The 26345-nt window shown below is 39.4% G+C and overlaps 1 protein-coding gene across 1 annotated transcript in view; it reads right to left on the bottom strand.

The window, feature by feature from the left end:
- TRHDE (thyrotropin releasing hormone degrading enzyme) overlaps positions 1-26345 on the bottom strand; it is a gene marked incomplete at its 5' end in the record, with an annotated part of 213735 nt that overhangs the window by 25698 nt on the left and 161692 nt on the right. Inside the window, 4 exons of the mRNA XM_081996334.1 lie at positions 796-943; positions 15184-15239; positions 15339-15472; positions 24488-24576. Coding sequence (XP_081852460.1) covers positions 796-943; positions 15184-15239; positions 15339-15472; positions 24488-24576 — 427 coding nt within the window. The remainder of the gene's footprint in view (positions 1-795; positions 944-15183; positions 15240-15338; positions 15473-24487; positions 24577-26345) is intronic.

Genomic DNA, 26345 nt, shown 5'->3' with positions numbered 1-26345 from the left:
TTAAGCATTTTAGGCTTTAGAGACTTCCTTCATTTGAAGGCTTTACAAAATTACATAAAATTACAGTTGGCCACTGAAAATATGTAGATGACATAAAATTCGTAGTGAATAAAAAACCCCAAGAGTTCATAATTGTCACTGACTGCAATCAAATCCTGTGTACCTCATCAAACATGCTTCAGTGTAGCTAGCATTTTTTAAAATTTATTTCAGGTAAAATGGTAAAATGTTTGTCATGTCTATCTTAATTATCTACTGCTAGCTGTTACTGCTGTCCCTTCGGACCCAATTATGAATGGGCTTTTGATTCAATGGTGATCTAATCCTTGTTAATTAAGGTAACTGCATTGAATTCACCGTGTTTTTTTGGATGAAATACTGACTACAATTCTTTACTTCAGTTGCATGCATCCTATTCAGTTGTGCCTGTATTTGGTGTCCTTGCTGAGCTTGGGCATCAATCTAAACATCGCTGCAGGGCTCCTCAAAAGAGAAAATCTGGAAATAGATTACTTTGGCTCTTTTAAGTGAAATACTTTGTCATAATATTTTGTAGGAGGGATAATTACCTTTCCTTCTACTAATCATATATGCCTCAAACAACAGTTATCACTGTTCAAATGCAAATGCTTGACAATTGCTATGTTTAAATAAAGAATAATTAGGAAGAAAGCTAATACCCCTAGGTCATTCACAGTATCTGACTGGGGAATAGTTCAACTCCTGGCAATGAAAGGAGAGAGAGAGAAGGCACGGGGCTTCTCTCCGAGGGGGGAGGGAGACTGTGTCTCTTACATTGAAGATGTTGTAGTTTTCCGTGCGGTCCAGCAATTTATCTAGAGGATAAAGAGCTCGGCTGGCAGCATGCCATGGCAGAAAATCCTTCTCCTCTGAAAGGTATCTGATAATCTCCAAAGGAATATTCTGAGGCAAATAACCAGCTCTGCATAATAAAAGACGTTAGTATTAAATTGTTTTTGCAGAACATACATGATGAGGCAAAAATGACTTCATTTTTTCCAAATGAAATTAAAAGGTAGAAAAACATTATAAACTCATCACACTATAATGACATAAAAGTCAACCTTATAAAAAACAGCAGCTCACAGTCTCTCCCAACACACATGCAAGCATACTTACTGGATGAAGGAAGGCATGAAGACACGTGAAAACTAGACAAACTATACCGACTTTTTATGGGTTCCTGTGGCTACAAAAGACATGAACGATGAAATAACTGACTTTAAGAAAAAAAAACAAAAGGAAGGTGCTGCTTTGCTGATTTTTAAGATAGAAAGCTCTCTGCATAAAATCAATAACCCAAAGCATTTTTCTTCAGAGAACATTTCTACTGGACATGGGCAATTGGGAAGAACTAATGGAGAAGAAGCATCCTTTAGTTTCACAGTTCTCCTCCCACTCTTTTCTCTGTCCTTTAGAGCTGCCTTGCCTTCTATCTACCTTCAGTCATTTTGGAACAACTTATTTTATTAAACTGAAGTGGCATCCAGTGACATCACTTTGGTTAAGGATGTTTCGCCACTTTCCACATAAACTATGTTTTCTTCAGGCGTTTATAAATCAATCAGCTGGAAGTTTGCCCCATTCTTTTACAGTCATAAAGGACTTCTCCCTGCAATGGAAAGAGTTTAGTGGGGTTTCAGGAAGGCTTTTTAAATTAATAGCTTTACAAGTAAAGTGCAATACAGACACAAGTATTTGAAAGCTGCTTTTTAAAACTGAGTACTGGAAACACCAAGCTTTAGGATTTGTTCTCATATTCTTTCTCAAAGAGCATTTTTTCTTAACTACCCAGACTGCAGAAACAAAGTGCAACCCTGTGGGTGTGAACTTTCCAGAAATACACAGGTGTATTTTTCTCCTGATGCACGTGTTTAAATCCCAAAGGAGTTCTCTATCCACCTAGAGAGGAGATACCGATTCTGTTTTCATTAAACACATAAAGTCAGCAAGTTGGTTGCCACAAGTGGCACTTTAACAAGTATGATATATCTTCATAGACTATTTTTTTTTCCTTGTTGGTTGCAAATGTTCCCCTTAATTTCCATCACTGTCTGGGGAAGGGATGCATGCACATAGCAAAGACAGACAATTACACAGATTATTATAGAAATGCGCCAATATATACATGTTGATGTAAATATTGATCTCAGTTGTAACAGCATATAAAAACTACTTCACTAAAATATTTGAAATAAATTGTTGGTTTTGGTACAGTCCAAAACCGTAGCTTCCTTGCAAGGTGCACCACATCCGTGCAAGCCATTGTTTTTCAGAGTCCCTATTGGAAGAATTACACCCTGTCCCTTCATGTTCTCAGGGAAAAAGTGAATTCATGTAACATCTTTCACAGAAAAAAGATACTTTCAAAAGTATCTATCCCATGTCCCTATGATGCCCCACTCTCCAGTCTGCTTCATGTCATCTTTGTCCACATTTTGTCAGCAAGGCTCTGTCCTCAACTCCAATTACAGCACATAAGCAAGAAAAACAAGATCACTTGGGGACCTCACTGTTTCACTCGGGAACTGAGCAGATATGAATGAGAATGGTGGTGCTCTTAAGAGTGTCTGGTGGCCAGAGTTCAATGCATCTGAAGACAGAGAAAGTAAGTTAACTGTACATTACTCCATTGTATAGGTCTTTCTTATTTCTGAAGCAGCAGAATATCATCAAGATGAGTTTGAGGTCTTAATACTTTGTAAACATGTGTAACCATAATTAATAGAGCCAGAAGCAAGCTGGATTGATTGCAGTTAAAAATCTTGGAGATAATGTTAGCAAAGAGGTAAACTAGCTTGAAGTTGCATATATGTAATTAGTTCCTAATGGGATTTGTGATTATTGTTACTGATAATTTGACTGACATGAGAAAGTGTGGAATAAGGAACAAGAGGAATAGCTCTAAGAAACATGCTGCTTAAGGAATAAACAGACAAATGTTTATTATAGCTTCACTAATGGACATTTAGGATCATGCTTCTGAAATTAAATCTCTATATGCTAAGCACAAAAGGGAAATCTTTGCTGCAAAACAAACAGATTATGTCTTTTTAAGCTTAACTTCTCCATAAAGACACATAAGAAGTGAACTCAGAGAGATCTATCACTTATTCCTGAGCTTTCGGCCTTCCTAATGAGTTTCAAAATTGTGACTCTTAGATGATGATACTCATCCTCTTCACAACAGAAACTGTTACTCTCATCACTCACTGCTTCTTACTCTCATCACTCACTGCTTCTAACTTCCAAATTTATCAGACCATTCAATCCTGCCTGCTGCTCCCCCGTTCCCTAGTTTTCCTCATGTTTCCCCAAGGATATATTCCTTCTCACAAAAACACATCGTGGCAAAGTCTGGGTTTGTCCTGTTTACTCCTGAACTTCTCTTTCAGGGTATGACCTGAGCTTATGACAGTATCATCAAAATCAACACCCCCACATCAAAAGAATCAGTCCTAAAAGCAGGGATGGGGATGAGGGGATGTCCTTGTGGATGACATTATTGTATAAATGACAACAAATTCAATGACAAATCACTTCAGATCATGATTTTCAGGGAAAATGGTTATGGCTGCTACGATCAATGTTAAACTCTCTATCAGCACATGTTGGGCAGATGTGCTTCAAGTATAGCTTCTAGGCTGGACCTCTGACGGAACCTGAGCAAGAGACATATCCAAAATCCTTTTTCAGTGTCAGTTAAGATAGAAGCTCGTCCTGAACGAAACAGAAGTGCTTCAGGAACCTTGCCTTGGCAGAATATTCTTTATATTCTACACTATTTTATTGTATGGATACCTACAGAAAACCACGATAGCCCTATTCTTTCACCGTCAGCCACTAAGCCATGTTTATGAACCTCTTATTCCAAATACACCACACTCCCAGATTATTTGCCATCAGTTTCTGTGAAGAGGTAGTGATAAGACACGCATTGTTTTACCTTTTTGTGTAAAATGTGGTACATAACGTATATGTTATATTAAATGTATATTACAGCTTAAAAAGCTTGAGGAATATTTTCATTCACAAAAGAAGGAAAGAGTTTGGTAAGGGTAAGGCCAAATACTAAGGTTGCTAATTTTTGGCATTCATAATTGAGAAAATAGGCTATTTCTATAAGGAGAAGCTCTCACCCTAAACGATAAAAGAGATAAACCATGAACCATAAAATGGATAAAAAGTTCTAAAATCCAGATCACAGATCTAGGATCTGTGTGAATTGTCCTGGGAGGTAGCATGACTATCATGCCAACCAGGTCAGCAGAAGACAGAAACTAGCCAAAGCAGCATGACTGTGTGGTGAGCTATGCTCTAGTATTCTGCATCTTCAGAATGCACAGCAGCTGGTTTCTTAAACTTTGCATTTTAGTACAATCGTATTCTTTTACTTTACACTAAGAGCTTGTCCAGCACTAAGAGCACAAGACTCCTCTTTCCCAGGGGATGCTGCATCCAGCAAGACATTCTGACTCACTTGAACAGTGGCAAACTCACCAGCCAAGGGGTGCTGGCATGCTTCTAGGATTCTCCTTCGCTAGCCTGGTAGAACTTAGTTTAAAGATGGTTACACAGGATCTGGGCAGCAAAAGCAAAATTTTTGCATCCAGCAAAACAGGAAGGAGTGGTCAGGCTCACGAGTGTCACAGGACTTGTGACAAACACACATCACCAACTGGCCGACAGCTGCTAATTGAAGCCACTTGTGTCATTTATGGAGGAGGATAATAACCAAGACAAGGAAAGAAGGCAGAATGGGTCTGTTCTCTGTGAACTCTGATGGAAAAACACAGACCTGCAGAAATGTTGAACAGAAATGTTTAACCATTATCATTACAATAATAAGAAAAGTAACAGCAGCAACCTTCCCATCAAAGGAAAAAAGTGTGAAATAATTTCCTTGTCACATAATTGTCTGGAAATACTTACTCAAAGGCACTATGGAGTATAATATAAGTACATGCTCTACACATGCAGCTTTGCGGCTTGATTTATCACTCTCCCAACAATGTCACTGGAAGGTCAGTCACAGAAATCCTTATTTTCTTGTGTCTTTTTAGCCATCAATCATATTTTTATCCTTAAAGTCCAGCAAAAGTACTATCAGATATTGCTGCCAAAGTCCAAATGCATAAGAGCCAGGGCTAAGAGACAAGGTTCTTTTCCAGCTTAGCCATCTCAGAGGAAAATTGAAATACTGTCTGTCACTTGGGGAATAACTGATTATGGGCTATACCAAAACCAGGTAACAAATATAAACACTGCAGAAATACTGTGATGTCCAATCTTATGTCTGGTCTGAAACACTCACACTGGTTCTCCAGGCATGTCGCCAGTAGCCACCTGAGAATCTTAGCAAGCACATATCTACAACTAAAAAAATTCTGCAGAGGAATCTGGGATAGGCTTGGCAAGTATCTTAACAGGTAAAATAGTCAAATCAAACAGTGTTTGATTCAAAAACAGCCAAATGCTGAATGAACAGCATTCATGAACAGGCTGAATGCACACTGATGCTCAGGTTGAGCATTTCTCAAGCACAGGTTAAAAAGTTTACAAAACTTCACCTACAGTATCTGGAATGAAAAAGCTGGAAGCCACCTTAAGAACTCATCTAGTCTCTGCCCTATGCAAAGCAGGTTCATACCAATGCCATTCCTGAGAAATTCGTCTAGTTTCGTTTATATAGGCCTCTAGTGATGGATATCCTAAAAGCATCAGAATTTCACTGCTTCTCAGAGGCATGATAATAAGAATATTACAACTCTGGTCTTTTGCCCTGTAAATATTCACAGAAGAGTACTAACAAATCCATTTTAGGACATTTCATGCCCTAAAATGAAATGTTGTTTATGCAGCTTCAGTATAAGCTATAAGAAGTAGGAGTCCCTCTTTACTGTATTCTAGATTAAATGCTTTTGATTGACAACACTGGTCACACAAAAAGGAGCCCAAATTTAAAAAAGAGCCTCTACAGGCCAGCTCTGAGCCAGCCTTGTCCATACTGAGCCGCTTAAGAAACATGACTACAATTGCAAAAGTTAACCATAAGGATCACTTTTGAGATCCCTGGTTGTTTCACCACTTTTTATATAACTGTCCCTATCCCTCAGTTTACCAGCATATCAATCATTCTGTAGCCACTGTTACACATGAGAACTTCAGCATGTGTCAGATACACGGCTCCACATGAGGTTTATCTTGTCATCAGTGTTTCCTGCTGAACAGGAGAACAGAAGAACAGGAACATAGACTAGCAAAAAGATCTGTTTGCATTATTAGACAAATTGCCTCTAGACAAACATCCTGGTCCAGCAGGTTTTTCATGCCTAAAGAGGCTGCTGATGTGAAAGGGGTGAAAAGGTGATATCCCATTTTTATGACAAGGGCAGAGTTGGAAAAAGACCTTTCAAAAGTAATATATACATAAAGTGGCTTATGACACTATATCATTCCATAAGCACCAACCCATAGCAAGCTCCTGTCCTGCTTACACTGAAGAAGTTGCCAGGGTGGCCATTGCGACAGAGAAAAGAGGCAATGAAAAAGAAAGTACTGAACGTGGTAATGCAATATCCCTTTCAAAGAATTACCACTAAAAATCTCATATCAATAAAAAATAATCTTTAGATTACATGAACTTTTAATGAGTGAGATAAAAGCAGGAGATTTAGATTATATTATGAAACATCAGTGTGTATTCAGATGCATTCTGACCTTGATTTGTTCTTTACACTGAGCCACCGAACTTATGGACAGATCCCAGCACATTCATTTTCCCCTTAGGGACAAAGTACCAAATGGTAGTGTAATTGCTAAGGGAAAATTATTACTCTCTTCTGAATTATTTCTATCATAAATCCAGCACCAGTCAAACAGACTCTGTCACAAAAACGACAGGGTTGCCGTACAGTGATGAGAGTCCCACATACAAGTGCACCATAAATCCCTTAGTCCCACCACCCAACAAAGTCACTATAAGTCATGTGTTTAAATCAAAATTAGAAAATCCAAGCTGGCAGCAAACTGGTCTGCATTGTTGAAACAACGGAAATGAGGTGATTTACTTGCTGCTGCTTTAAAACTCACGCTGCATTGTCTGTTTCTTATGAAATATGTAAAACGTGACTAGCTTTTTGTCTTGATAATTTTGAAGAGGGAAAATGTGGCTCTTCAGAACATAGATGTGCAATTCAGATTAACTTCAGTTCTGTTTCTGTGCATGTGCAATATATGAATAATTAGACTATATTAATTAACCCATAAGGGGACAATTTAAAATAAGTTAGGATTCTCAGCCATTGATTCATTCTTTTATCTTTAAACTCAAGTGTGTGGATTAGAATAATTCACAGAGAAACTTGGTGCCAATGAACATTCATATTTAACCATATTTGTTTTTTTCTAACCCTATTCATTTCTTCTGGACCTACCAAGGACTGGTGCCCTACTGATGCATTCAGGATATTCTTTCCCACAGTGCTTTAACAGCAGTTCTTTGGCAGCTGAGTAAAAACAGGTATGTTGAACCCTGACACATAAAAAAGCTTTCAGCAAGGCAAACCATGTAACAGGGGAACTAACCCTCACAGTCACATATTTCACCTTCAACTCCTGCAAGCCTGGGAAGTCAAAGATTAAAAACTTATGATGACCAGCGTCCATGTTCAACAGAGGAAGCTGGAAAAAGAATGTTTTCTCATAGAAAACTAATTGGCAACCTGTAAAAAAGGCTCTGTGATCTCCAGTATCAAAGAAAGATCTACCTCATCTTCCATTCCCAGGGCTGGGCTGACTTAGGACTAGATAAGGACTCTGCTTTTCTAAGACATCCAAAGGGACTTAATGGAGGCAGTATGATTTATACCAGCCATGCACTTCCACGTAAACAGGACAGGAATACACATGTGCTCTTTGATAAATACGACAGCAACATTTGGCTTGCAAGCTCTTTTTAAGTACTAAATTTAATCAGCATTCAGTCTCTCCAACATCAAAGGATTCAGAGAGTATGACAGTTTTAAGTGAAGTCTGATTATTATTATGTTTTCTTACAGGCAAAATATTTGAGGACTCTTCAAGTGACATTCAACTCCACACAAGAGCATTTGAAGCATCCTACAAAGAATAGTTCAAATTCAACATAATTATCAGAGTACCACGTGGCTTAAATTATCTTGCACATCTTTAGAGTTGCCATATAAGCAAAGACTAACACTAATTTGAATTAATCACCTTCATTGAAAAAAGAAAAAAAAAAAAAGCTTAAAAACTCATGTTGGTAAAAATGCCAAAACAATTCCTTCAAACCGGAGTTCAGTACCTCTCCTTTCCTCTTCTTCCCCATATGAAAAAAAATGAATTAAAAAAGAGTAGTGCAAGACGAAAAGGAATAATCCTACTGATGAAAATTAAGACTATGCAGTGAGTTAGATTATGTCATGTTTTTCATCATCATGAAACCCTGATTTTTCAGAAGTATGTCATTCACACACTTAAATTAACTAAGGAAATTTAAACATATTTCAGGGGCTAATAGAGGTCAATTTCAGATGACTCAATTATTACAAGTATTTATTTTCTTTCTTGATGATTTTGTTGGGAAGAGTAGAATGAAACAGCCCTTCTACTCCTTCACTTGTCAAGAGGCAATGGTATCTATGAGAGCATGCTTGAACAAATTCAAAATTGAATTTGTTTATTCTATGCACAATACTTTTTCATATCTCTCTTTTTCCTGTTCTAATGTTTATAAGCTGCATATCAGTCAGCCAAGCGAAATATGTGTTTAAAAGCTAGAGACTTCATATGGAAAGCACAGATGCCTGGTCTTGAAAATATACATACAATCTGAATTTTGTTTGCCAGAATATCTACAGAATTGGATATTATTTCTGTAAAAGCAATTCTCTCTAAACACATTTATAATGAAAGACTTTCTGAAATTCTCATAAACCCTCACCTATTCTCTTATCTTCATTTTACAGGGAGAAAACAGACACAAACTGTTTAAGTGATTTTTACCAAGATCACCTAGGAAATCTATAGCAGAAACAGCATCCCAAGTTTCCCTAGTCCCTGTGCAGCGCCTCAGTCATAGCACCGTCCTTCCTGTTTATTGTTTGATTTCTGGGTGGAAGAAAACACATTTCTAACCAAATTGGAAGGAGGTTAACTAAGACAACATTAATTCCCAAGACTTCTCTTAAATCTTATCAAGCAAAGGGACCTTAGCCTACAGTTTAAAAAACTGCTTTACAAAAACACCAAATGGAGGCCAAAAAAACTTGAAAGTATAATCAGCACTTTGAATTTGAAAGTTCACCCTGGCAGTATGTTCTGCCAAGCAGATAGAGCATACACTGACAAAGACCAGACCTCCTCTAGACAACAATCCTGGCCAACAGCAGTCAGATCAACCCAAAAAGTAGGATCATTTCTGAGGAGCAATGGTGCAGTCAAGTTAAAACAGCACGCAAAGCAGTCAGTAGTCTAAGGCAGCAGACTATTTTTTTATGCTGATGAGGCCTTGGCATTGTCACAGAATCACAGAATCACTAAGGTTGGAAAGGACCTTCAAAATCATCAAGTCCAACCATTAACCCAACACTACCATGTACTCTAAACCATGTCCTGAAGTGCCACATCCACACGTTTTTTGAACACTTCCAGTGATGGTGACTCCACCACCTCCCTGGGCAGCCTGGTCCAATGCTTGACCACCCTCTCGGTGATGAAATTTTTCCTAATATCTAATCTAAACCTCCCCTGGTGCAACTTGAGGCCATTTCCTCTCGTCCTATCACTAGTTAGTTGGGAGAAGAGACCAACACCCCCATCGCCACAACTCCCTTTCAGGTAGTTGTAGAGAGCGATAAGGTCTCCCCTCAGCCTCCTCTTCTCCAGGCTGAACAACCCCAGTTCCCTCAGCTGCTCCTCATAAGACTTGTGCTCCAGACCCCTCACCAGATTTGTTGCCCTTCCTTGGACACACTCTAGCAGCTCAACGTCCTTTTTGTAGTGAGGTGCCCAAAACCGAACACAAGATTCAAGGTGCGGCCTCACCAGTGCCGAGTACAGGGGCACGATCACTTCCCCCTAATCTGTGAAAGGAAACGGGCAGCACTCCAATATGGCCATCCAACCCTGGAGCAGAAGAATGATTATTTAACATCACCATTTCATGCTTTCTCATGAATCCAGTTAAGAAAAAGCTTCTGATAAACATAAAAGAAATGCTGCTAAGAAATATTCAAAAACTACTGTCAGGTTTTATCTTTGGCCTTTATTAGTGTGTAACCAATGAGTGTAGTCTTGACACACACTGTGTGGTCACTAGGCCTATGACCCACCCAAAAGGGAACTTGTCAGGAAATTCTGAGTATCAGAGGAACTCCGCCACTATCTCTTCAACCGCAGAACAGAAGACAAGATATTAACTGATAGCAAGACAGATTGTCAGCATCAAAAAAACTGTTTCCTGAGCAACTGGCATGCAAACCAAGCACCTGCCACCTTAACACAGTGAGCTGACTATGGTGCAGGCAGGATCAAAGGGGTGTGAGACACACATTAGGTTTCAGGACACAAAACTGATGGATTTTTCCAGAACTGGAAAAAGCAGTAACTGTTTTAGTTACTGTCTTAGTAACTTACTGTCTACTGTTTTAGACGGTAAAATAGGTATCCACAGTCACATCTGATCCAATACTGATTAACGCTGAGTACAAACCAGACCTACTTCTTTGACATAATATTGGATTAAGTCAACCAGTTTAATGAGGGGAAGTGAATATGAAGATTTAGAGCCCAGCAAGGAAGAACTAGGTGTGACACAACACTCCTGACATAAGGAGGGTAATTTATCTTATCCTATGTGGTTAAGTGGCTTTGAGAGGTCAGGTGCACGTTTCCCTCCATTAACTGTCAGTAAACTGCAAGTGACAAGCTCAGATTTACAGGTCGCCCTTTGGGATGCCTAAAGTAGTGTGAAGCATCCCACCTCACATATTGACTAACTGACCCCTTATCCTAAGGAAAGGGAAAGACAGGAGAAGCTGACATTACTCACACTCTCAGGAAACAGTAGGATCTTTGTTATTTCCTGTGACACTACTTATTGGAGCTATCTGAACTGCCCTCTGCTCAGTTTAAGCTTAGAAGAGAACCACAGTTCTATTTGTCTTCTTGTGGCTTTCTCAGTCAACATATCCCATTTACTACAATCAACGTATTTTCAAATTGTACTGAAATTTCATACAAAACATCCTCAAAAGATAAAGAATCTTCAAGAAGAAGGGAGTAGAGAGTGTGCCAAGGTGCTATTCTTTCTCAGGAATTTGCAGCATGTATTTCCATAAGCTATGTTACTGCCAAGGCTACAGCTCTCAAGATCCTCAGGGTGTGTGCATGTACTACAGCTGAGAACAGAATTATGCTTAAAAATCTGAAAAAGAAACGAGCTTGCGAGAATTCAAACACAGTGGGCAAGCTGTAGCTTTCTTTTATTATTATTATTCAATTCAACTCTGCTTGATTAATTTTATGGAACCAAAATACAGCAAGAAGGAAGAAGGAGGAATACATTTCCATATAAAATGGGCAAAACTTTACGAAATTTAAGTTATAGAGCTTAAAACACTCCTTCGGGGTATCAATTCATTCATGTTGTTTATTTTTGAGAAATCCTTATGCTGGACAGTAAAAGGATAATAAACGTTTTGGAGGAATAAAATCAAACACACTTAAAAAAAAAAAAGGGGGATGCTGCAAAGTAATTTACATGAGAATTTTTTGTCACCTTTCTTTCTCCAGATCTAAATATTATTAAATTTTACTAAAAGTAAGACCTGTACTTGTTCCACAAACAAAATCAATTAGCAGTAAAACTACATAGAAATATATTGGGACATAAAATATTAGGACAGTGGAAAGATTGAGTCAAACCCTTCTGGTGTGGAATGGACATTATCTGTATCAAGTCCTACACACTAGGATGAACTTCAGAAGTTTCTAAGAATGGGGCATTTTTAAGACTATCTTAACTCTCTTCAGTACAGTAAAAAGAACTGTTTATGTTAGAAATTCTTTTAAAAAGGACCGGCATGAACTTAAGAATTGATGTTTTCATTTTTGCATTATTTTATCAGTGAAAATAATAGCTAGGGATTAAAATAAAATTATATATTCCACAGTTCCCCTCTCTCTCAAAATGTGTCTGTTTATAGTTGTAGACAAGAATATAACACTGAATTACCCTTAAAAACAGCCAGTCTTCCCAGAAGTCAGGTCTGAACTACCAATTACTACCTCTATGCCTGGTCAATAAGGTTACTCACCTTTCCCCCAGTCACAGTCAGAGACAATTGTATGTGTTTAATCTCCCCATCACGTAACATTATATGGGCAGGGAGGAACACATGCTGTGCATCGGAGACGAGACGGAATCAGCATTGCATTGACGAGGCACGCAACTTCCAAACCGTGGTACTGCTCCAAAAGAAAGTGAAGAGACTTTCTGCACTGCGCCTCGCAGCCAAGTTGGGGGAAGCTAAGCTGCTTTTAGGCTGATGGCGGCCTTCTGAACACTGACATTTCGAGGAAATTTAAAGGGTCTGTGTGATTTTGATAGCTTGTTTTAGGAACGCTGCTACGTCACGTCGGAGCACCCAACACGGCAGGGGCAGCTGTGCTGCACCGCAGCATCGGCGTGCGATTCTCCATTCCTTGTCCCAGCAAGAGCTTTTCCATTTGCTTTCGTACGTCCGCAAGTTCAGGTGCTCTGCCATCAAGGCCTGCCTCCAACACACTCCTCTCCTAAGAGTTTCTTAATTCCCCTCTAGTCCTACTCCTGATAAAGGAACAGGGCAATGATTAGGTCTATTCCTGATATTTCTTTTTCTGGGAGAGGGGAAATGAAAACAAAAAATACCAAACTTTCTAAAAAGGTACCATATAGTCAGCTAGCCAATTAGACTAACTTCAGCATCGCTATAATTGCTGTTTGTTTTTTTTTTTAATAGGAAAGATGAAAGAAGAATAAAGTAAAAAAAGATCAACAAAAAAGTATACCCTACATGGCAAGTTTAGCCAGGTCTACATATCTTATTGCTACTCTTCAAATACAGAGCATAAATCTACCGTTTGCAAACGTGCAGATCTTTCTTCCACCCAGACTGGCTTGTAGGGCTTGTAAGGTAATCCTACTGACAGGAGTTCATGCAGAGATTTAAAGGAAACAGGAATATAGCTACATATCCCTGTTAGAAGAACATTTCCTCATAAGTAATATCTACATATGCACATGTGTATACACTGTAAATATTTAGCTCAACGACTTTTCTCCACGGTGCGTGAGTGAGAAATGCAGCAGCAGTCCACTGCAGCTCATCGTTACCAAAAGAAAGTCAAGGTTTTACAATGTGAAATCTTGTGAAAGACTTCACAGTGCTCTGGTGCAGTTACCTCCGAAAAAGCAGCAGGATCCAGTATCACCATAAAACTGCTTTGGAAAGCAAGTCGGGAATGCATTACTCATCTACTCTCTGGGTGGTTTTTAGCTAGACAAAACTTGACCAGCTGATGAAGGTTGGGCCTTTAACCAAGACCTCGCCTTTATGCTTCATGAACAAGACATCCTAGAGCACTGGCTCAGTACCGACTCAGAATTGAAACACCCACCTATAAGAATCAGCTTAAGAAGCAGCTTTTTTCAGGGGATTTTCCCCTAGATATTTAGGGAAGTCTAGCCACATCTGACTGTGTTCAGTGCATGGAAAAAGAAGAAAGTGCCATGCTGATTCTGTATAACTGCACACTACTTCTCTGAGGGGCCAAAACAAAATAAAATTGGAACAGACTGTTACATTAATGAATATTTAGTAGTTCTTCTAATAGTGTAGATATTTCAGAATACTCTGCAATATTCTACTAGCCAGGGAGTACACAAATCATGGTCCACCGAAGTGATGACCTGTTTCTAGTCCTTTACTGTTGCCAAATGGGAAGATGCCGGAAGGCAAGAATGAAGGGCAGTGCAAAAAGCAAATGGATACTCCTTCCCTCCCCATGATGCCTCCTTCCCTACTTCATCTCTGGACTGTTAAGTAAGGGCTAATCACTACTTTATGTCATATATTCAGTCTAGCACTGGCAGCAGGAACAGAGTGGTAGGGCACACAACTGTGTTTTACTGCAGAGATGCTGGAACATCACCGAGCCATAATTTCTGTGTAACGCTGTGCCTGAATCTCAAACATCTCTGGTGACCGTTTGTAGTGAAATGCACTGCCGATTCTTGCAACATCCTGCTCAAATATGTCTGTAAATACGCTAGCAAACAGAAAAGCCAGTATCATCAGGGATTCTTTTCACGCTGCCTTTGACATCACCGTGTTTTACTGATGCAATGTTCCCAAGTACCTCAAGAATCAAAAAGTTTGAAATGTTCCACTACTTTCCTCTCGTTTTACATTTTCATTACCAACATATTGGATGTCCTGATTTCAAAATGGGGACAATTCCATTGCCTCAATTCGTAAAGAAGGCATTACCTAACCAGCACTATATGGGTTAATTATTAACTCTGATCATAGTAAAAGACAAAATGTTGTGTATATTCCAGAAATGCTTAACAGAACTCTGATTTTCCATTCTGCATGAAAAGCATCATGCAGAAAAAGAGTCTGTTCTAGTAGATTACAAGAAATGAAAGATATTGCAAAATGATATAAAAGTACAAGTCAGTGCAAAAAAAGTTCCTGAAGCTTGACAGTGCCTTCCATCACAAATTAAATACAGCACAAGGGTCAGTTATAAAAAAAAGAGGAGGCAGGGCATTAGGGAGCAACAGAAGGAAAAAACCTCATTCATTAGTGAAAGAGGAAAGAGATTATTTACCTCCATAGTGTTAAATTGAACTTGCTGCAAAATTGATCAGACCTCTCCAAATTTGGAAATACCCTACGGCAATTATTGATCAAGAGCAGTGGATGTACTACAGACTATGTTTATATGCCATACAAAAAAAAAAAAAAGAGGGGAAAAGAACTAAAGTGTGTTTAAAACATATTTAACTTTGAAACACACTCAACTACTAAGTTAATGATTGCATGAGTTATTGTAGGAATGTGTATGAGGATTCTCTTCAGGAAAACATACCTGGCTAGATTGAATGCATCATCGATCAAACCTGCTCGATTACTGATGGATATAACCTGTGAGGGACAAGCAGAAAAACTGAACCATTTAGGGCAATGAAACAATGAAAGTTCACTTTACCAAAGCAGATTTTAGGAATGAGAAGAGGAGCTTACCTCATGGTTTCTTATTAGCTGATTAATTAGCAGCCTCCAATTCCTAATATCATAATTAACTCTAAAGTAGCCAGTCTGGTTGATGTTCCCCAGCAACCAACTCGCCTCTTCCAAAGCAGGAGTTCTGTGGTGTTCTGGAAATAAAGAACAAGATGGGAAGGGGACTTGGTTTTAAATTTAAAAACTCTAAAGACATATCTGTTAAATTCTCTCCTTCTTTAAGTAGCCATGAAGGCAGTAAAATTAATTCAAAGACTAACAAAAACATTTGTCTTTGATTAATAATTTCCTTTATCTATTATGATATAGAGAGACACCAGATGACATTCCTATGGGGACCATTTACCAACACATAACTCCAAGGGTGTTTTTTTTCTGGCAAATAGTATTTATATGAGAGGCTACATTTTAAGTCTGGCACCCTGATTCTGGCTATGCTAAAATAGCTTTCTACAACCACAACTCAACTGAATGGATATGCTACAGAGAGAAGACAAAACCTATGATTAAAATAAAATAATTCTTAAGCGTTTCTGCATGTAGTTGACGAAGCTTTTATATTGGATTTTAAATTAAAGTATTTTCAGTTGTAGAGCTTCTAGCTACTAACCACTGAGAGGCTCCCCTTTAAAGCTAGCCCAATTAACCTTATATAAACTAACCTGTTCTTCCTCTTTCCCCTCTTTTTCAGTAATCACGTTGGGGCTGAAAGTGTAAATTTATTCCAGTATTTGTACAAGCTAGAAGTCATCCAGTCCTCAGCTACGTACAGGGATTTCAACACTAAGCACACCCTGAACTCACAACACGTGCTTTTTTCACTATGGAATGAAACATCATGGAATGAAGCCTCAGGCTTCAGTGTCTCCTGAAGAAGCCTTCAAGCTAGTAAATTATTCTGACAAAACTGATCATGAACCAGAACTCACTACAAATTCAGCAACACTTTTTTTCTACTATAACAAAATTAGTTTGTACACTGTGGACAAAAGGAACAATCTTCTCATACATTTTTAAAAATAAAAGAGAAATACACAAAATTTGTTTTAAACATAATTCCAACAGGGAATTGTTTGGTGTGCTTGAATTCCCTGAAAGTAACTAACGGGGAAAAAAAATTAACAATAGAGTCTTAACAATTCACACATACTATCTAGTACCTAAACTCACTAAAGAAATTGATTTGTTTCAGCCTTTCTTATAAAAAAAGTAATTTCTGAGGAAAAAATAGATGACTAGGACTACAGATAAAAGCTATGCTACTCCCTTGACTAAATATCTCTAGCAAACACACAAATAACTATCACTTTAAGGTGCAAAAAATACAAAGAGCAGCAAGACCCCAATCCTAAAACCATTTAATTATGTGTTTAAATTCATGGAATTGCATTACATACACAAATTCAGATAAAAACCTGCAGGATTGAAAAAGAAGTCCTCTTCTCACCTAGGTAGTTTTGACATCATTAAAATCTCATAAAAATATGCTTCTTAGAAGTATTAAGCCTAGAATAACTCAGTTGTTGCCTATTCAATTCAATTGTTATTGCTCTTTCAGGGTTTGTCAAACTGAGTTGCACCAGTTCAATTTAATTATTCAATAAACAATTGAGAAAAAGACATACAGACAGCTGTTTTCAGTTAAAATATTGGTCACATCCATTTAGTTAGCTTTGATAAAAGTGCCAAGCAGACACATCCTTTAGGAGCCAAAGTATCCTGCAGAAATGGGACTAAGTGAGAAAAACAGAATTAAATCCTACAGCTCTGGGGGATTCCCAGGCTTGAAAAAGGCAAGCAAAGTGGAGAGACGTAGGTACTTAAGACTGCAAGGTACAGTGTGATCAAACTGTATGAGGACCTGGACCAGCTCGTTAATGGGATACACCAGACTCTGGGGCACGGCTAAACTCACCCTTTCAGGGCACCTATGTCCAAACTGGGAACAGACGACTCTCTTACAACCTGTGACCCTGCAGACTCCCGATACTCAGCATTCACCCTGTCAAAGCACCTAAGCTCCTTTTGCCACAAAATCTTATTTGGAACAAGGTTTTAACAGTGGGTGTCCTTCCTTCCACAGGGGTTTGTTAAACACTGGGCTCTATAGCTCAGTCCTAAGCACACTCTCTTAGACTGCTATACTGAAGTCCCCCCTCTGTTTAAACACTTTTTTTTACTGGATCTGAAGTCAGAATAATCCAGTTGCTCCAGCTTACTTATGGAAGACTTGACTCCTGGTTGCTGTGTAAACGACTGAATTTTATACAAAGAAAAAACATTACTGTAGAAATACTGTAAAAGATTCTAACAACTTACAGCATAGTGATAAAGGCACTTTCTTAGACCAGACTCGGATCAAACATCTGCTGTAAAATGGGGAGAGAAGGCATCTGAATCTGGATCTACCCCATCCTGTTTAGTTTACCCAGTTTGGCTCTGTGAATACAGCCTGCCACCACTAAATCTCAGCTATGTTATGTATCAACCTAGTGGGTTTCTTAAAAGCAACAGCAAAAATACCCACTTCTATATCTAGACTGTTGAGGGAAGCGACTTCCCACCCATGCTTTTCTCTGTTGCATACCAACCTTCAAATTCCACCATCGCTGAAAGTAGCTACGTGTAACTGTTTAATCCCTGCACCTCTATTATGCCTAAAAGCATCCCAAATGAGCTATAAGCACACATTAATCAGTATCTGTGTAAATAAATACATTAAATGGAAATTTTCAAAATCAGATGTAATTAAAAAACTACATATATTTTTTCTTGTTTGAGTATTTGTATTGAATTTTGATTTCCAAAGTGAGGAAATTACTTATGCTTTAATACTTGCCAGTCAAATATGACAAGTTCAAAATAACCTATTTCATAAGTAACAGCTGTGCAACACCTCCAACACATATTGCTTTAATGTAGAACAGTGTCTTTTCAAAGCTCGATGGCATTATTGCTGTTTTGGTCAGTTTAAATCCAACCATAAACCCTTGCTATTATTTTTCAATAAGACCACTCATGTGCTGACCTTCTCCTGAAATACAGGACAGGGATCTTTCACACCTTTCCAGCTCAGATAAGCAGGTGGTTATTTTAAGGGACTGCCTGATGCATGTGCTTCACATAGTTCTATATGATTTACTGGAATTTTATGTTTGAGTCTGTTGATTCTTATGCCTTCCTGTAAAAGAAAATATTTCTTTTGGTGATTACACCACGGAAAATTTCTATACACCTGGGCAATTTCTCCACTGACCACAAACACATTTATTAGTTTGCTGTTGAAAGTATTATAGCTAGGGAAAAGGTAGTCGTTCAGTGTTAAATTCTATATTAAACCATTCATGACTTTCTAAACAACAACAAAGATTTCATTTGGGAAGAACCATCTTTGAAAGTTTTAAGTCACCGCTTAAAATTTAATCTAAAATACATATACAGTTGTCTTTGTTTGAGATTAAAGGGAAATTCTTTTAATCTTCTTTGATCAGAAAGTGTTTTTCCATGGTCATGTTTTGTCTGGATGCCTCGGAAAATAACACTGCTCTGAAACTTATGGTTTTGCCACATACATACAGGAGACATTTAGGAGGAAATGGTTAAACTTTATGACATTTGTTTTGAAGTAAGAAAATCAGTTAGGGTCTGATTCTCATTTTCTCTGCTCTGGAAGCGTGAGACAGTCCTCCAGCTCGTGCTAACTGCATGTGGCTTGAAGTTCTGAGCATTCCCAGCTTTCGAGCAACTTCAACTCCATCAAAACCACCAGGAATGATGGAAACCTGCTCCTCCGCACGGCAACATGAGCACCTTGTGAGGCAGGTCTGGGCAAAGGGCACCCCTCTGCAAGGCACTACTCCAATGCTGACAAGAATGTGGGCTAAACACAGTTCTACTACCATTTCAAGCATTCAGACTCACAGTTGTTATTTTAACGCTTCATTTTATACAACCCCTAGCATACTAGGAAATTTGTTTATGCTGGTAGAACCCCTACTGGGAGAACTGACTGAATTTTCCTGAAAAAATAACTGCACAAGAGTAGCACAATTTCATGCCAACAACAATTTTTCTGATGAAGAATATGTCCCATGAGGAATTTCATCACAATCACAATGTTTTGTAAAAAGATACTGGCTTTAACTAAATTCTCCAAATCTTTTTGCAAGAACTTTTCATAAGAGGAGAAGGCAAACCGTAAGAAAAAGTTCTTTCCATCTCACTTGTCATGTTGCCGTAGCTCCATGTTGAAAGAAAATGTTTTGGGGCAGTGAACAACACAATAAATGGAGCACATCAGTAAATATGATCACGTTCAGTGTCACAAACTCTTTCCTCAGACTACCCTTGCATCCATTAACATTCCTATATCATGGAACTGCGAATGTCTAGGTGATACACAACATAAGCAGCTGTGTTCTGTCAGCATCTTTGCTCAGCTGTTGGGATAAGGGGAGTGATTCTGCCTCACTGGCAAAATAGCACCAGGATTGCAGGTCCCATATCCCTGGTCCTCATCATGGCTGGCTAAAGCTGTAAAGCAGGATCTATATATTTATTTTACTTCACAGTGCTTCCCTTCCTCCCACTTTTGAAAGATAAAAGAGTGGAGTCTGGAAGCAACATGGGTCAAGCTCAGCAGCTGAGTCTCAGAAAGGAAAAGAAAGGGTATTTTTCTAATGCTGCACTAATGCTCTGTTCCCCAGTGGGTAACCAGCAAAACCCAGCTCAGAAGCAGCTGTCTTCCACAAAACGCTTCATGGAGGAGAATCACACTGTCAAGGGGCTTACAGTTGAAGTAGAGATTATCTAGTAGGAGGTGGCATAATACAGTAAGTTGGGACTTGCTGTTTGAAAGGCAATTGCCCTGTTGAACTTTCTTTCCTCATCTCATGGCAATCCTGTCGAGATTCTAAGAGGAGTCTTAATGAGAGTCACTTTACCAGAGACACGGAAGGTCTATCAGAGGAATATTTCCCTGGGACATAACGAATCAGTCAAGGTACGGGAGGTGGGGATGGAAAGGCCAGGGAGACAGACTGTAAAGCTGCATCAGTCAGTTCAGTAGCACTTGTTGAGTTGTGTGATGTTTCCTACCTGGAGCCTGAGCGCCAGAACAGTGATGCCCAGGGAACGGCAAGTACGCCTTCGTCCAAAGCCTTGCTCACCCGTTTGAAATGGACGCTAGCTAAACCTCCTCACTTGAGGTTAACGTCACTTCTCCTGGATTTGCAGAAACGTGACAGATGTGCCTGTGCTTCCACACTAAGTAATCCTTCAGCAGCAATCGCCAACACCTTCCCACAAGCCCTGCTAAGCAGTTGTCTTGTGGGGATGGGCTGAGTTCAAAGCTGGTCCTTGACTTTTTGCCCACTACTGTTTTGGGGCTGATTCCAAAACACTGCGGACATTATGTTCATACATCATTACAGCGACCACAGAAGAGACAACTTATCTAGGAGAAACAGAAAAAAGCCCCAGATCTATGACAGAACAGAAGTTTGTAACCCCAATGATTTCCACAGTGCCGATGAAATCTATCATTCAGCAGACCTGCAAGACTGTAGCACAAAGAGCATTTCAGCCATCTTAGTGTCTTGTTTCTGACCTCAGCATGGAAGGCTAATCATGAGATGTCTCCTTGCTTTGTGACTGGTTTAGTTTTGAGAGGTTTAATAGCTGTCACTCGCCTGAAGCAGAACGGCCTCATCCATGGCTATGGGGAGTGAACAGGGAAAAAGGTGGTGGTGATGTATCTGTGCAGCACTGTGAGAGCAAAAGAGACAGTTCCATTTCACATGCCCAGACAAACTGAGCCAGTAAGAGGGTCATCTGATCACTGGTATATGAACTGATGAGTAGAAAAATTCTGTGGCTCACTGGGTAAGGAGAAGAGGTATTGACAGAAGCACTTGCAAAATGAAAACCTTCCAAAACTATGACTACATACTTTCCACATACACGTGTGAACAGATACACTGAATATGAAACATCTTGGAGATTAGGCAATTTGTCAGGCAAGTTGCCAAGGCCTGGCTCTACAGGGTTTGTTGCAAAGGACAATGAATTACATCTCAAAAAGATGCTTTATAGTTGTAATTTCCAGCGTGTTTCTTCACCTTCGTTTTGTGAAGAGTGGACAGAATGAGCTCTGTTGCTGGCAGTTGGGATGATCTGCAATTATGTGAACTAATCCTGCTCAGCATATTGAACAATTAGAGATCTGCACACCTCACCACCTCTAGTATGTAACCAGACGTGACCAGGATGAGTAGACAGCATAAACCCAAGCATCCTACATTCAGTGGCTCTCACAAGACTGGACAGCAGCCTTTTATCCCTTGCTCATGAAAATGCCAGTTGGCATCCTACAATACCTTGATGAGGTCACAGACACAGTAGCAAAGAGGATGCAAAAATCAGTAATTCTCTCTCTTGTCTTTCTGGATGTACATGATGGAAGAGATTCTTCCAAGAGCAAAAAAACACCCCTGGTGAACTCTAGTGCAAGGCAGGGGGTGTACTCCCCTGGGAAATTCTTATTTAAACTACCACAAAAAAGGAATATTGCTTGATGGCAATATATGTAGCTATTTCAGAACTGCTGTGGTTTCATTCCTCTCAGATAATACAGAGACAAGGTTAATTTTATTGAAAAATTTAAGTGATATGCCAAGATATCATAATGGTAGTCATTAACATGGACCCTCTTCATTACTGGCAGCTGAAATGAGGTATGTAATCAGTATGACACGACAGACAACAGAGAGCGTTCATCATCTCCTATCCACTCTTCAGATTACACTGGAAGCTTCTTTAGCGCAGCAGTTTAGTCAACAAGAAGGAAACGCCCACTCCTTCCTAAAGAGGGCATGGAATCCATCCTCATGAACAGCACTTCGTCCAAACTTGATTTGAGTATCCACATTTAATTACACTTATGTGAAGAACAACGTGACCACTTCCAATCTTCCAAATATCCTCTGGAGTAGTTTGTTTTACCTCCAGCTTGCAGAGTTCTTCCCAGACTACTTGCTACTACAACACTGAAACTGTGCACTCTGCACAACAGAAATGCTTCAGGATTCTTCCTGTCCACAAGAATCAATCCTGGAAACTGTCCTTTCCAGTCTCAGAACCCCTCCCACATCCCCATGAAACAACAATACCACCTGCAGAAGATCTCCAGGAGTATTACAAAATCATCTACACCAGACCCAATACACAATAGCACAAACAATGGATCATCCATTGAGTACATCCAGGGATGTTCTGACTTTTTTATGTTGATAAATTCTCCAGTTGAGCTAGACAACAATAAGTAGAAGCAAGAGGACATCCTTGCTGTACTCATAAGTTTACAGTCTCATTTTCAATGAGGCACAGCAAGTGAGTGAGTGGGAAAGTAATGAGGAAGGACAAGGATAATGACAATAGATCACAGTGGCATTGATTCGCTACACAGGAAACTGATGACTCAGAAAGGTTCCTCTTTAATTTCTATATACCAGACACCCCAAAATCATTGCTCACACTGGCCATCATTAATTTGTTGATTTCTTGAAGGCATTCCAATAGGCGCAGTAGATCTTAAAAGAGTGGGTAGTGGTTTTATGGACTTGTTCCTCCACAGCACTCTGCAAGTAAAAGGCAATGAGGAAGCAACTTCCAGATAATAGTGATATACTGAACTTTCAAGGCAGGAGTGAGGGGAAAGAGGCATGCATGTACAACCTAATGAGATGAGATGAGATGAGATGAGATGAGATGAGATGAGATGAGATGAGATGAGATGATCAACTCTCTCTGAAGTCAGTGGGAATCTTTCTATTAACTTCAATGAGAGTTCAATCAAGCCCTAAAGGACAAAAGTAGAGCAGGTCATTAAGGCAGATTGTAAAAGTGCAAACAGGTTTTGAAGAATTCCAGAGGTGTTAATATTAAAAAGTATGGCCAACACAATATATTTCTGCAAAGTCAGGCAACATCTGTATGCTCTGACTAGAGTATGTTTCCCAGGTATGAAAAGTGCCCTGGTCCCAGGCACATTTCTAGATCATTATATTGTGAAAGCAGCATAAAACATGTTATTTCCAACAGGCTGAAAACACACCTTATACCACTTGGAAGTTGGGATACTCAGATTTCCATTGATTGTGCACCATTCATTTCTAGTCCTCCTGGCTGCTAAGCTCAATGTGTCTATTATCTTTTAGTGACTTAAAGAGAAAAAAAGGATTTACTCTCTCCAGTTAAATTTCTGTCAGAGGGTAATCTCTACACCCTTCTAATTTTACAAGAAGGGGTCAGTTTTCCCTCTACAGCCCATGTGTTGTGGGGAGGCATGGATCCTTCTCTTGTCTTCCATATAATCATTCTGTTCAAGTCTCCAGATTTCTTCCCTCACTCTCTTCAATTCCAGTCCAAAACTGTCAGCTGATATAGCATGAACTGATAAGGACATAGAGAAATATTTCATGAAATTTCTATGGCAGGATTGCTTTTTTAGGTGATAAAAAACCACTGGTATCTAGCCCTAGATGTCCTCAGGACAATAACTATTTATGACCATGTAGGAACTGAGGAGTGAGAAAGTAAGTAGTAAGCAGAATAATGCACTTTTAAGGCCCAGCATCTGGTTATCTAATAGAGAGAAGAAATACTTTGACAGATCAATAAGGAAACTTTTTAATGACAGCAAACATTACTTAGCCTTGGTTCAGACTATGGATCAGAGCTAAAAATGCCAGAGTTCTAAATACTTTGCATTTACTATGTCATACTCATCGGATGCTTTGCTATAAAAATATTACATTTAACTTTCACCATTCAATAAAGTGAACTGCATTCATCAGTGATTTGATACGTGTTACTAAATATAAAATACTTAGCACATAGGTACACATTTCTATGTTAAAGCTTTTCATTATGCTGTCTAACTTCTGCGATAATTATAAATCTTGCTTGTTGCTCATCCTTCATTCCTCCTCCCTCCCTTCCCAACTCTCCTTTTTTTGTAATTCATTTCAAGTAGCTAATACAGGGTGCACAGCAACTAAACAATTATCTAGGATCAATTCCAAAGAAACAGTTGAGGAAAACACAAGTATGCTTTATGAGATTCTACTGGGAGGAAAGTTTATTTTTACCTGATTTGTTAGACACCCATATAATTGCCTCTGATGAGATGTGGCTCGTATTTCCTACTGCAATTGTTAATGGAATCTGCCACAAGTAGCTGCAAGACAAAGGAGGGGGAATCTAAGAACAAAAATACTGAAGTGATTCTTCTCACAGCAATCAGGGATCATGTCAAAGAAATCAAAACACAATTTCAGTAGCAGTGTAAAGATGTGGATTCTAACAAGTTACTTTGATTTTGAAATGCATTTGCTATTAGCAATAAAACACTGAAAAAGTCATTCATCTTAAAAAAACCCTAAATTATATTTTACATTATTCACACACTATCACCATATGAGGACTTATTTGCAAGACTTTCCTAATTTAACAAAATGATTCACAAAAGAGGAAATACTAATTTCCCATAGAAAGAAGAACACTTTTTTTACATTTACTTAGAAAAAGAGAACCTGCAGGTAAAACATGCTTTGATTTATAGGGACTCCAAACCTTAAAATAACATACCCTTCTAGCAACTTCTTAAAAAGCTATAATGGGTTTTCACAGATGCTGGTTTATAAAAACAAAATGAATAGGATGGATCTCCACTTCTTTGCACCATTTATTATCATTTACGTCTATGCAAACTGGACAAAACATGCTACTTGTGGATTTCAAGATACGCTGGTGTAATGGACCTCAGCTACCTTATAGGGTATCACAAACTGTTTCTCATTTGGAATAATGTTATAATTTACCTAAGACTTTTATAATATCTTTATCTCAATAAACAAAAATTGACTACATGAAGTCAGTCTTTTTGGGAAAGGATGAAGTCCTGTGTGTCTTCATCGTCACCTCTATTCCTGAACTCTCAGAACTATCATTTCACCAGCCACTGAAAGAACAGGCGTTCCCCCACAGGCCTTCCAGGTCATTTGGTACACCAGTCAAGGAAACGCACTCAGTAATGGTACAGGTGGTACCTGCGCCCAGGGAGTATGTGTGCACTTAAGCAAGGCAGCTTGGCAAGAGAATGGCCCCAACTCAGGTATCACTGTATGCTATACTTAGATACCGATTAAGAATATAATTTTAGATTGATTGCATTAAAATCGTGCAAGGATGAGTGTGGGCAAGCTCTTGATGTCTACATCAGCTTTGATCCTGCTAGTACACAGCACTGCAAAAGTAGCCTACGGTACCATAAAAATTAGGTTTGCCCCTTTCCACTTACACAGAAACCTGCTCCACCGATCTACAACCACCACCCAAATGTGCAACAACTGCAGTTGACACGTGCCGGCTTGCAAGGGTCGTGTCTGGGAACATGCCTGCCTCTCAGCACCGGAAACCACGGGGATCACGCAGCACTGAATGCCCTCTCTGCCAATTCAGTGAGAAATGGCAGACTACTGCAGTAATTTCTGTTCCCTGCTACTCTCAGATTTCAACAATAAGACGAAGATTATTTGATTCTATTATTTCAAAGGCCAGATCCAGCAAACACTTCCAGACATGAGTAACTCCGAACACTCGACATAAAGGCGCTGAGAGCAGCCCCGCTCTGGGAGGTCTGGCCGTGGGGACTCAGGGTCGATGTGATGTCCCAGCCCCGCCTCACCATCGTGGACTTGCCTGGGGACCTGGAGTCCAGGCTGAACCCTGCTGCTGCCCCCAGGCCTGGCTTGGAGGCTGGGGGAGGGAGAGAGCCCTGCACTGCTGGCCCTGCTTCCGTGTTCGGCTGCCCACCCCTTCGCGAAGAGCCCCCCGCACACACGGGGGTTTGCAGCACTCGGAACAGAACCGCGTGTGCCGGGAAACACTTGTCCATACAGCAGTGATTCAGCAGAGAGGGGGAGATATTTGGAGAACTGAACGGCT

Source organism: Phaethon aethereus (assembly GCF_964289735.1).
Source record: "Phaethon aethereus genome assembly, chromosome: 1".
NCBI lineage: Eukaryota > Metazoa > Chordata > Aves > Phaethontiformes > Phaethontidae > Phaethon > Phaethon aethereus.
This window is presented reverse-complemented; position numbering and strand designations above follow the sequence as displayed.